This window comes from Gracilinanus agilis, chromosome 1 (genome assembly GCF_016433145.1).
Source record: "Gracilinanus agilis isolate LMUSP501 chromosome 1, AgileGrace, whole genome shotgun sequence".
Lineage (NCBI taxonomy): Eukaryota > Metazoa > Chordata > Mammalia > Didelphimorphia > Didelphidae > Gracilinanus > Gracilinanus agilis.
In genome coordinates this window covers 269,148,309-269,161,293 of record NC_058130.1, presented here as the reverse complement: position 1 = coordinate 269,161,293, position 12,985 = coordinate 269,148,309, and the positions used below count along the sequence as shown (strand labels likewise).

The following is a 12,985-nucleotide window of genomic DNA, read 5'->3' as shown; positions in this document are numbered from 1 at the left end:
TACCTCATGATCTCAAAGATGAAATGTAAACTCCTTTCATTTTTAAAGCCCTTCATATTTTCACTTCATTTTATATCTATTTTTCTCATACTTTATGGCCCAGCCAAATGGGAGAGAGGGAGAGAAAATAACCATTTATTAAACACCAATTATGTGCCAAGCATTTTACAAATATTATCTCAATCCTTATAACCCTAGAAGGTACATGCTATTATTATCCCTATTTTACGCTTGAGGAAACTGAGGCAAACTTACTCAGGGTCACATCCAGGGATATTTATAAGTGTCTGAGGTAGGATGTGAATTCAGGTCTTCTTGACCAGGCCCAGTGCTCTCTCCATTGAACTTAGCAGCATCTTTGAGCTTCTCTCTATTCTTTACATATCCTGCACCCGGGATTTTCATGGAGAATGAATTCTATATCTGCCTTAAAATCCTTTTTTTCATTTCCATTTCACACAATCTCTTCCTTCAAAACATAGCTCAACTAGCATCTTTTCCACAAAACCTTTCCTGACCTTTCTAACTTCCTTGCTTTTAAGTACCTTGTAATATTTTATATTTATTCTGTATAGAAGTAACTCATATTCCCATATATTAGAATGGGCAGAGCATCAGGCCAGGAGTCAGGAAGAGTAATCTTTGTGAGTTCAAAACTGGCTTCAGGCACATCCTAGGGCAGGTCACTTAACTTACTCTGCCTCAGTTTCCTCATCTATAAAATGAAACAGAGAAGGAAAAGGCAAACCACTCCAGTATCTCTGCCAAGAAATCCCCAAATGGGGTCACGGAGAGTCAAACTTGACTGAAAAACAACTGATCAACAAGGAGTGTCCCCAAAGTCTTAGTAAGTTTAGAAATATAAATGTTACAAACTTACAAAAAGCCTCAAATTTGAAAGGGTTAATTATTTCACTCAAATGACGAAAATTTAACATAACTGCTATCTTGTGCTGTACGTTGCTCCAGTTGATTTTTCAGATTTTGTAGAATCCTTCAATAGCTACTGCTCAGTGATTAAAAGGATTATGTTTCCAATCCTGGCTTCGAGATCACCCAAAGGAGGAGATTCTGATAAATACGTGACAGTTTTGATATGATCTCACAAGAAAATGTCTAATGCATGTAAATCAGGTGACTGTGGTGGACTAGCAAGAGGACACTCTCTGCTGATGCACTGGTCTGAGAAAATATCATCCAGAAACTTATCAGACACAGAATGCCCAATGCCAGGGTACCCTACCTTGTTAAAATTGAGCTTTAAAATTTATTATCGAAAATTCCCAAACTAAATGAGGGTAAAGGAGATATAAGTAATTCGGTTTTCAAATGATGTTTTTTTTTTATGAGTTTGTAGCATTTCTACTTGGGAGGTTATTAAAGCTGAAAGTTGCACTGAAGACTTTTTTGGGGCACAGTATTTTTATAACATACACGTTGTCTCAATGGAATGAAAACTCCACAGAGAGCAGGGATAGTCTTTTCATTTTTTGTCTTTGTATCCTTAGCACCTTGTATAATGCCGGGTATAGTAGGTGCTTCATAAATGTAATGTTTGAAGATTGATTCTAGCTCAAAATCTATGATTTGTTATCCCATTTCTTACTGAGTCATGGTATAATTAATTTGATAACAAGTCTAAAATTATCTATGTAATTTATAATGTAATGTGTGATATGTTATGATCTATAATTAAATTTAAATTCAGCAAACATTTATTAAGCACTTATTATGCACCAGGCCCCTAGCACAGGCACATTTGATCAGGTAGGTGACACAGTGGAGAGAGCACTGGGCCTGAAGTTGGGAAGATATGAGTTCAAATCCAGCCTCAGACACTTTCTAGCTATGTGACCCTGGGCAAATCACTTAACCCCTCAGTTCCTCATCTTAAAATGGGAACACTTATGTAGAAACCCAGAGCCTGAGTGGCCTGTCCTTAAGAAAATCACAGCTATATAAACTCGTATCCAAGGTAAAATTTGATCCTAGGTATTCATCATGACTCCAACCCTTAGCCTCTTATGTACTATGTTGTTCTGCAGTGAGGTAGCACAGTGGGTAGGGTCCCAAGTTCAAATATCTCCTCAAACACAACTAGCTATGGGACTCTTTACACATCACTGTAGGAATCTTAGTTTCTTCATCTGTTGAAAGAAGATAATATCGCGCCTACCTCATAAGGTTGTTATGAGAATCAAATAACCTGTAAAGTGCTTTGTAGTGCTATAGAAATACTCTTATCATCATCATCATTATTATATTATCCTGGATGGGACCATAGCAAGGGGAAGATTAGAGTTCTTGCTTTGTTGTTGCTACATATCATTTAAAAACTGAAAAAATTAGAATTAAAACCAAATAGATATGATCTTGCACATTGCCGAGTCACCCAGTTTCTGATTCAGCAGAATTCTGAATTTGTCCTTAAAATATGTTATGTAAATATTATATAGCATATATATTTAATATAATTATATATTACATAGCACATATTAAATATATTTATATATTAATCATATATTAAATATATTTATATATTATGGAGCACATATTTATATATTATACCACATATATTTAATATATAACATACTTATATATTAAATGCCATATATTAAATATTATATCTTAAATATCTTAAATATTTATTTTGATTTGTATGGACTTTATATTTTATATAATATACAGTATATTTATATAATTTTTATTATATTATATAAATATAACATGATATATTTATATATTATATAACATATTAACAATATATTTAATAAGAAATAGAATATAAATATGTTTATGTGATTTATATATTATATATCATATATACTTAATATTTTGTATCTTTCCGGGTATATCATAAATATATAGTATATTTACATTATTTGAAGCATGTGGGTAGGTAGGTGGTGCAGTGAATAGAGTGCCAAGTATGGAGTTGAGAAGACACATCTTTGTAAATTTAAATCTGGCCTCAGACACTTTCTAGCTGTGTGACCCTGGGCAAGTCACTTAAACTATGTTTGCCTTGGAGGCAGTAAGGGGGCTTAGTGGATAGAGAGCTGGGCCTCAATTCAGGAAGATCTGAATTCAAATCCAACCTTAAGACACTTCCTAGCTGTTACCTTGTGCAAGTTACTTCACCCTGTCACAAAGTCCAATGAGCTGGAGACAGAAATGGCAAACCACTTCAGGATCTTTTCCAAGGAAACCCTAAAATGGGGTCACAAACAGTCGGACATTACTGTAGCGCAACAATATACTTATGTATATATGTATGTAGAGGGAAACTGTGGATACTTTGTGAATATCTAGCAAAGCATATACATCAGTATCCTCCTTATTATCACATTTATTATCCTTATTATTATGTTTTCCTAGCTGTGTGACCTTGGAGAAGTCATTTAACCCTAATTGTCTAGACTTCATCATTCTTCTGCCTTGGCATCGATACTTAGTTTTTCTTTTTTCAGTTACACTTAGAAATGATTTTTGACAATTGTTTTTTGACAATTTAAAATTCAGATTTTCTCCTTCCCTACCTCTCCACCCCAGGTGGTGAATAGTGTGATATAGGTTACACCCATACTTTCACGTAATACATATTTCCATATTGCTCATGTCTCGATAGAAGCCACATATCACACATACGATAGAAATCTTATGAAGACTATGTAGTAGAAGCTGGCGTGTTTTCACCTGCACTTAGATTCTTGTAATTCCACCTTTGGCTGTGGCTTGGAGACTTGCTTTGCTAATAATGGTTTAGTCCTTCACAGTGGATCATTGTATATTATTTTCCGTTACTGTATACATTGTTTTACTATTTAGTGTCAATTCTGAGATAGAAGGTAAGGGTTTTAAAAAAAGAAAAGAAACAATAGTTTAAAAAACTCTAAAAAAGGGGGGGGGGACAGCTGGGTAGCTCAGTGGATTGAGAGCCAAACCTAGAGACGAGAGGTCCTAGGTTCAAATCTGTCAATACGTATATAAGATGGAAGGTAAGGGTTTAAATATATATAAACATAAACTCTAAAAAGGAGTCATAAAGAGATGGATAGGACTGAAAGAACTGAACAACAACGTGTGTGTGTGTGTGTGTGTGTGTGTGTGTGTATTTTAAACCCTTACCTTCCATCTTAGAATTAATACTATGTATTGGTTCTAAGACAGAAGAGCGGTAAGGGCTAGGCAATGGGGATGAAGTTACTTGCTCAGGGTCACACAGATGGGAAGTGTCCAAAACCAGATTTGATCCCAGGATCTCCCATCTCTAAGCCTGGCTCTCAATTCACTGAGCCACTTAGCTTTCCTCTTCTATATATTAATTATTCCAATTAATACAAAAGAATAGAAGAAGCCCATGACACCCCATTGGAAACTGTCATTTTAAATACTGTGATAACTGGAGTGGTGTATTCTCTTGCTGGATCTTTCTGAAAGTTTTCCCACCCTTTGAGCTAGAACAGGGGGAATATTGGAATGGTTTCTCACAAGCATCTCCTGAAACTGCAGGGAAGTTCCTTGAGAATTCTGAGTCTCTAGGGAACCTTGTGAGGGGAAAGGGGAACAGAGATGCATCTCACTGCAAGGATGGGAATCAGTTTTCTTCCCTGTGAGGCACTTATAGCTCACACATTGGTAGTCAAAAATCTCCATTTATCTATTAGGGCAACCAAATCAAAAAGTATGTTATTATTGTCAGTATTTATTGTTTAGTCATTTCAGTGTGTCTGACTTTTTAGGACCCCTTTTGGGATTTTCTTGGCAGTGGTGCTGAAGTGGTTTGCAAATTCCTTCTCCAGGTCCTTTTTTTTTCTTTTAATTAAAAAAAATTTATCTTTATTTTATTCCAATAACAAATTTACACATAAGTTTTCCAAAGTTACATGATTCATGTTGTCTCCCCTCTTCCTGCCCCTTTTATAGAGTTGACAAGCAATTTCCTGGGTTGTGCATGTATTATTACTCAAAATCTGTTTCCAGGGGCAGCGGGGTAGCTAAGTGGATTGAGAGCCAGGCCCAGAGATGGGAGACCCTAGGTTCAAATCTGGTCTCAAACATTTCCCAGCTGTGTGACCCTGGGCAAGTCACTTAACCCCCATTGCCTAGCCTAGCCTGTACCACTCTTCTGCCTTGGAACCAATACAGTATTGATTCTAAGATGGAAAGTAAGGGTTAAAAACAAAGAAACAAACAAAAAAAACCTATTTTTGTAAGAGAATAATCTTATAAAACAAAACCCCAAATCATATACCCAAATAAACAAGTGATAAATCATATGTTTTCATCTGCATTTCTACTCCCACAGTTCTTTCTCTCAATGTGAGAGAACATTCTTTCTTAGGTAATCACATTTGATCATCCCACAATATTTCAATTTCTGTGTACAATGTTGTCCTAGTTCTGCTTATTTCACTCTGCATCAGTTTGTGAAGGTTTTTCCATTTCTTTCTGAAATCATCCAGTTCATCACTGCTTATAGCACAATAGTATTCTGTCACCATCTTATACCACATTTTGTTCAGCCATTCCCCAATTGAGGGACATCCCTTTAATTTCTAATTCTTTGCCACCACAAAAAGTACAGCTTTAAATATTCTTGTACAAACCAGAACTCCCCCCCCCCTCCTTTTTTAAACACTTACCTTCCTTTTTGGAGTCAATACTGTATATTGGCTCCAAGGCAGAAGAGTGGTAAGGGTAGGCAATGGGGGTCAAGTGACTTGCCCAGGGTCACACAGCTGGGAAGTGTTTGAGACCAGATTTGAACCTAGGACCTCCCATCTCTAGGCCTGGCTCTCAATCCACTGAGCTACCCAGATGCCCCCTCCCCCCTTTTTTTAGGTGAGGCAAAACAGGATAAAGCAACTCTCCCAGAATCACATTGTTAGTATATATCTGAGGCTTGATTTGAACCCAGCATTCCATCCACCACATTTTCTAGCTTCCCCACTTTTATATTTTTAGCTTAGATCTGATTGTATCTTGCAAAACCAGGATTGATGGCATGTCCCCTTTTGGATCTCTTTTTTTTCCTCCTCCAGGTGTGACAATGTACGGGTCTATAAACTGGGTCTCTTCTCAGGTCTCTGGTGGATGTTAGCTCTCTTCTGTTGGATCAGTGACAGAGTCTTCTGTGAGCTGTGGTCTTCCTTCAACTTCCCTTATCTGCATTGTGTGTGGTAAGTCTCACGTACTGGGCAGGGCATTGTTTGGAGCCTTTTTGCCATGTTTTCACTTTCTTCCCAGGAAGCTCCAGTTATGGCTGTGTTTATCTATTCTGAGGAGAAGCCAGAGTAACAAGGCATTTCCTCAAGCAAAGGGGAAGAGAATGGAAAAAGTGGCCTCTTTCCTTAGCCAAACATACAACAGTTTCGGTATCGGCAGGAAGTCATGTAAATAGCAGAATGGACCCAAGGGATCAGGTCCAGCCAAAAAGGAACTTGAAAAAAACAAACAAACTCAAACATAGTGCAGGCCCTGTGGCCAATCAAGGCCATGAAATGGGGGTGGGATATGGAAGGTTTGAGTATTATATTCTGGTATATTGTAAACATACAAAAATGCTAACCTGCAACATGAGATTTGGTCAGCTAGATGGAACACCAAGCCTGGAGTCAGGAAAACCTGAATTCAGACACTTAACTAGCTTCATGACCCTGGACAAGTCATTTAACCCTTTTTGCCTCAGTTTCCTCATCTGTAAAATGAGCTAGAGAAGGACATAGCAAACCGCTCCAGTAACTTCGCCAAGAAAACCCCAAATGAGGTCATGAAGAGTTAGATGTGACTGATATGACTAACGACAACAACAACAAAAATGAGATTTAGCTAGGATATGAATTGTACTGCTTTCTTGGCCAGAACTTGGCCAATAAAGTACTTTGCTTGAGTTGAATCTACACTTTCTGTAGTATATATATATGACCCAGCTGAAGTGTGACTCCTTATGACCAATTAATAAGTATATAACTATTATAAAAGCATACAGTTTTAGAAGGAACCTTAGATCTGGTCTAACCCTAAATACCTTATTTTATAGAAAAGGAGCCTCCGGCTTAGGAAACTTGAGTTATTTTCCCCAGATTATACATCTGTTTAGTGACACAGTCAGGACTAGAACCCAACAGTGGAGAAAACAGTGAGGGAGAAGTTTTCCCTTGGAAGCTTCTGGCCATCAACCCAAAAGAATCTTTTTGCACTTGCAAATGAGTGTTTCTGATTGGAAAAATGTGACAGATACTAATAGAAAAATCCAAAAATTATTATTTAGGAACTTAAAGGAATGAGATTGTGGTTGGGTGGTGGCACAGATTTTAAGATACACTTTTTTTTTTTAAATTCTTACCTTCAGTCTTAACATTGATACTTGACTGAGTATTAGTTGCAAGACAGAAGAATGGTAAGGGCTAAGCAGTGGGGTTTAAGTGTACAACCCTAGGGAAGTCACTTACCCCTTTTTGCCTCAAAAAAAAAAAGGTATTTATTGATATCTTCTGATTTCATATCTCCTTTCTTTCCCATTGTTATCCCTCTCTCCACTATTTCCCTTGTAACAAAGAATTAAAAAAGAAGGAAAAAAATTCAGCAAAACTATGAATAGAGTGAAAAAAGTTCAATATAATGTGCATTATTCCACACCTACAAAGGAGAAAGGCAAGATGTCACTTCATGTATCTTCTTTGCAGCCAAACTTGGTTATTACAATTTCAAGTCATTTGCCTATTTTTTACACCATTTAATTTTGATTATTTTGATTCTGTTGTTCTTTCCATTGACATTTTCATTGTCACTCACTCAAAGGTTTTCATCTAATCTACAGAAACCATTTCCTTTTTATTTGATTTTTAACCATTTATCTTCCACTCTGAAGCCAGTTGACCTCTCATGTTTGGTACACTAGCAGAGAATCTAAAATGATATTTCACTTTATTATTACTTGTCTCATTCAACCTTACAAATGAATGAATTCATGAAAGAATGAATTAATGATCTGACCTCAGACATTTCCAAGCTGTGTGACCCTGGGGATGTCACTTAACCCCGATTCCCAGTGATGGGCAGCCTTTTGAGCTTGGTGTGTCAAAATTTGCCAAAAAACCGAGTACAACTCAGGTGGTGTGTCACTTTGAGAAAACCATAATTTCACGATATAGTTTAAATTACAAACATGCGTTATATAATATATATATAAAATATATAATTGTATTTAATAAACCAAAATAGGTAAATTAATATAGGTAGAATTGTCTTCTATAGTGCACAGAGTGTCTATACTACATTACACCAAATGTTTCATCTTCGGCATGCAGCCTCATACTTCTCTGTATGCAGCCACATGTGGCCACGTGTCATCAAAAATAGCTACGCATGTCAGTGCTGACATGCGTGTCAGGTTTGCCATCACTGCCCTAGCCCTTACCGTTCTTCTGCCTTGGAACCAATACTTAGTATTGATTTTAAGACAGATGGTAAGGGTTAAAAAAAAAAAGAATGGATGAATGAATGAATGAATGAATGGACTCTATTATAATATAAGACTGTAAGATGCAGAGGGGGGGCTGATTTGCACTGGTAGAAGGAACTTCTTCACTGAGCTTCTACAGTATCAATGAAATTATAAGTCTAATTCAAAACAATTTTACCCAAGCCAGAAATTTTAAAACACCAGCACACCACCACTAAACTGGGAATTTAACCAATCTAAAGCAGCATCCAAGGCAGCAGGCGGCGCTGTGGATAGAGTGCTGGGGTGGAGTCAGAAAGATTCCTGTTCAGGAGTTCAAATCCAGCCTCAGACATTTATTAACTGTGTGACCCTGGGAAAGGGTCAAGCTTCTGTTTGCCTCAGTTTCTTATCTGTAAAATGAGCCGGAGAAGAAAATAGCAAATCACTCTAGTATCTTTGCCAAGAAAACTCCAAAAGGGGTCATGAAGGGCCAGACACAATTGAATAACTGAATAACAAAATGGTGTCCATTAAGAGGCATTATGGCTAGACAGGTGGCCTGGGAGTCAGCCAAACCTGAATTCTTGACCTGCCTCTGACACATACTAGATGTACGATCTTGGACAACTCATATAACCTTTGAGTGTCCCTATATAACTCTATAAGGTTTAACATTTTAGATGAGTTGCTAACATGAGAGAAGCAGCTAGGTGATGGTATGGATATGATGGATCTGGAGTTAGGAAGACCTGAGGTCAAATCTAGCCTCAGACACATTAGCTGAGTGACCCTGGGTGAGTCACTTAACCTCCATCTGCCTCAGTTTCTTCTACTCCTTAAAATGGAGATAATAATGGCACCTAACTGACAGGGTTTTTTAAGGAATAAGTAAGGCAATATTTGTAAAGCACTTAGCATAGTGTGTGGCACACAGTAGGGGCTTAAAAACTGCTTGTTCTGCTTCCCTATTTTTGTATCACTGGTGAGAATCTCTATACCTGGGAATTGTTCACTGATTAAGTCATAGTTCTAGAGTCTAGACCAAACTAAACTAAAAAACAAAACAAAACAAAACAAAATTGTGTCCTCTCTTGTAGTCAATAAGACAATAAATCAATAAGACAAAAGTCTTACTTTGGCTAATTGTTTTTTAAATCTTTTATTCTTTTTCCTTTGTCTTTTGCTAATAAGATTAAATGACTTGCCCGGGGTTAACAACTAGGAAATAGCTGAAGCTTGATTTGAATTCAGGAACATGAGTCTTTTCCTGGCCTGGAGCTCTATCTACTGTACCACCTCGCTGCTCTCTCAATGTTTTTTATTGATGCTTTTTCTTTCCTTCAGCACAGTCTACTTTGTAGTAACTCCTTACCCTGCCTTATTGAAAAAAGCACACATTCCATATCTAAAAATGGATGCCCCATTCCTCACTTGTTAAAAAATAAGTATATTGACAACTTTGATTTTTCCACTACTGTCATTTCTAGATGTCTTCTTTCTCTGTCCCCAGAACTGAACTCTTCTTTGTAATTTTGTTACTGTGGAACCATGTGAAAAATTAAGCAAAAACAACCAATAGCAACTCCATCTAATAATGCATGCCATATTTCACCCATGTCCCCTGTTTTTCTGTGGAGGTATGTTTTTTCTGCTCTTTGAGACCACCATATTATGTTTTTTTTTTAAATTATTCCAAATTTGGCTTCCTTTGAGTGATTTTTAAATTTTATATTGTAGCTAGGTGGCTCAGTGGATAGAGAGAAAGCCAGGCCTGGAGAAGTCCTGAGTTCAAATCTTCCTAGTTATATGATCCTGGGCAAGTTACCTTGATGTGGACTGTGAGAGATCAGGGTCTTACCCAAAGATTTGACCACTAAGGCAATGTCCATGTCAAATAAGCTTTATTGTTTTTCAGAGGAGTGGCAATGGAGTCACCAATGTTGAGAGAGATGGCTGTGGCAGATGGAAAGGCCCCAAGGAGATTTCAGGAGTGCTTTTTATCTTGCTTAGTTGTTAGGGAAGGGGTCAGTTGTTTGGGATGTTGTAGCTTTGCCATTCCCAAGGAACTGATGTTAATTTACCCATGGCTCACTTTAGTCTATGTGGCTTTTACCCATGATTCCCCTTGCTTACCTAGTGTGGGTTAAAATCACAATGCAAATTGGATGCTAATGATATGTTAAGCACCCTGGGGCAACTTATGGTCAAATTTTGGCTAGGTCTGAGCAGCTCCAAGGAGAGAAAGTCCCTAGTCCACTGTGCCTGTGCTCATTGGCTGGTTGCAGAGCTCCTGCCTACACCCTTATAGCAACCTGCCCACATCAGGACACCAACCTGTCTCCATGGCAACCCACATCAGCTTCATCCTAGTTGCCTAGCCTTTACCACTGTTCTACCTTAGAAATACATTGTCTTTTAAATTCTTTTTTATTTTAAATCCTTTCCTTCCATCTTAGAATCAATACTGTGTATTGGTTCTAAGGCAGAAGAGTGGTAAGGACTAGTCAATGTGGCCAGGGTCACACAGTTAGGAAGTGTCTGATGTCAGATTTGAACCCAGGACCTCCTGTCTCTAGGCATGGCTTTCAATCCACTGAGTCACCCAGCTACTCTCATGTCATTTTGATTCTAAGATGGAAGGTAAGGGTTTTTAAAAAAATCATATCACCAGAATCATTATACGTGTTGTCTCAGAAATCTGAAATATTAATGCTTAAAACTGCACACTTTTAGGACTCTCTCCACACAGAACACATAGTCTGTGTATATATTTGGACACCATGTATATGTATATATGGGCATTCATTCCTATTTGTGTATACACACATAAACATACATATGCACATACACACATATTTAAGACAGCACCCAAAAGTATGTCTGTTTGTTTCACTCTGCATCAGATTATACGATGCTTCCTATGTTATTCTGAATTCATCATATTTGTCATTTCTTACCAGTCAGTAATATTCCATTACGTTCAAAACATTATTTGTTTAGCAGTTGTAGGCACATTCATTTTGTTTCTAGTCCTTTGCTATCCCCAAAAGGACTTGCCGTGAATGGCCTGGTATATGTTAGACCTGTGTTTATATCTTAGATCTACTTGGAGATGAGTTTAATGTTTTTTTTAAGCATAATTCCAAATTAATTTCTACAGCGGTTGAACCTATTCACAGCTCTATCAATAGTGTGTGAGACTATCTTTCCACAGCCCTATTCTTATACCTGCTTATTCCTAGTTTTAAAAAAATAAGTCCATTTATGTTATTTAAAAGACTCAGGGCTTGTAGAACACAAGTCTTCTCTAAATGTTCACAATTTTAAAAAATAGATGGCTTTCTTTAAACATAGATGTGTCTCGAGACAGACAGGAGACAACTGTTTCAATTTCTGGTAGGTCTAGACTAAAAGCAGCTGCACTCAAGCTTATTTCCCTCTGTTCACAGCCTCTATTTTCAAACCCTCGTGATCCCCTCTGTCTTCTTCCCTACTCTTCATGCGATTTAGCTTCCCTACCTTGGAATTAGTTCCTGTTATGGAGAACGAATGAGTCATCTCCAGTGCACAGCAAGAGAAAAGTTGGCCCTGTGCAGGTCAGGGCTCTCCAGCTATGGAGGAGAGCTGTAACCTCATCTCCTTCTAATTAAGAAGGATCAAAGCATGTAATTACAGTCTTGAACAAGAAATAAAGGAACAAGTTGGCCTGAAATGGTGACGTGGCCTACATTGAGCTTTTGCAAGGAGCTTCAATCAATCAATTATTAAACATTTATTAAGTGGTTATTATATATGCCAGGCACTATGCTAAGCACTGGAGTTTTATGGCTTTATCTTTTTTTTCAGGCACATCCTCATTTGCCTGGCTGCCTACCTGGGTTGTGTCTGCTTTGCGTACTTTGATGCTGCCTCCGAGATTCCAGAACAAGGTCCTGTGATCAAATTCTGGCCCAGTGAAAAATGGGCCTTCATAGGAGTTCCCTATGTCTCCCTCCTGTGTGCCCATAAGAAATCTCCGGTCAAGATCACATGATGTAAAGTTCAGCAGCAATGTTTTTGTCATATTTATTTTTTCTCATTTACTTAGTTAATCCACCAGAGACACCCGAGTCTGTCTCTTTGTTTGGGTTTTTCCCTCCTGTATGCTCAGCACTTGCAAAGATTCAATTGTGTACGAAAAGAAATGCATTTATTTTCCTTTCCCTTGGAAAGGAGGAAGGTTGGGGTTTTTTGGTTGTTTTTTTTTTTTTTTTTTTTTTTTGAGGTGGAAAATGCTTACAAGTAGAATTTGGGTTGCCTTGGGTGAAGCTTCTTTGGGCTTTATTTTTAGATGCCCACTATCCTTACTGTGTATCTTAAAACACTATGATGGTAGCTTAGATAGTCCAGAACAATAGACTGGCAAGTCCTGGGGAAGAATGTTTGTTATACACAGACCTTCCTTCCTTCTCTCACCCACCTACATACTACTGTCTTTTCAGAACAATTGTGGTTAGAACTGACGAAAAAAATGTACCCTTGAACTAAACCTCCATC

The 12,985-nt window shown here is 37.6% G+C and overlaps 1 protein-coding gene across 1 annotated transcript in view; it reads left to right on the top strand.

Moving 5' to 3' along the window:
• Positions 1-12,668, top strand: part of ACER2 (alkaline ceramidase 2) — a 39,607-nt gene extending 26,939 nt beyond the window's left edge. Inside the window, exons 4-5 of the mRNA XM_044657569.1 lie at positions 6,045-6,182; positions 12,296-12,668. Coding sequence (XP_044513504.1) covers positions 6,045-6,182; positions 12,296-12,482 — 325 coding nt within the window. The 3' untranslated portion in view covers positions 12,483-12,668. The remainder of the gene's footprint in view (positions 1-6,044; positions 6,183-12,295) is intronic.
• Positions 12,669-12,985: the final 317 nt, after the last annotated feature.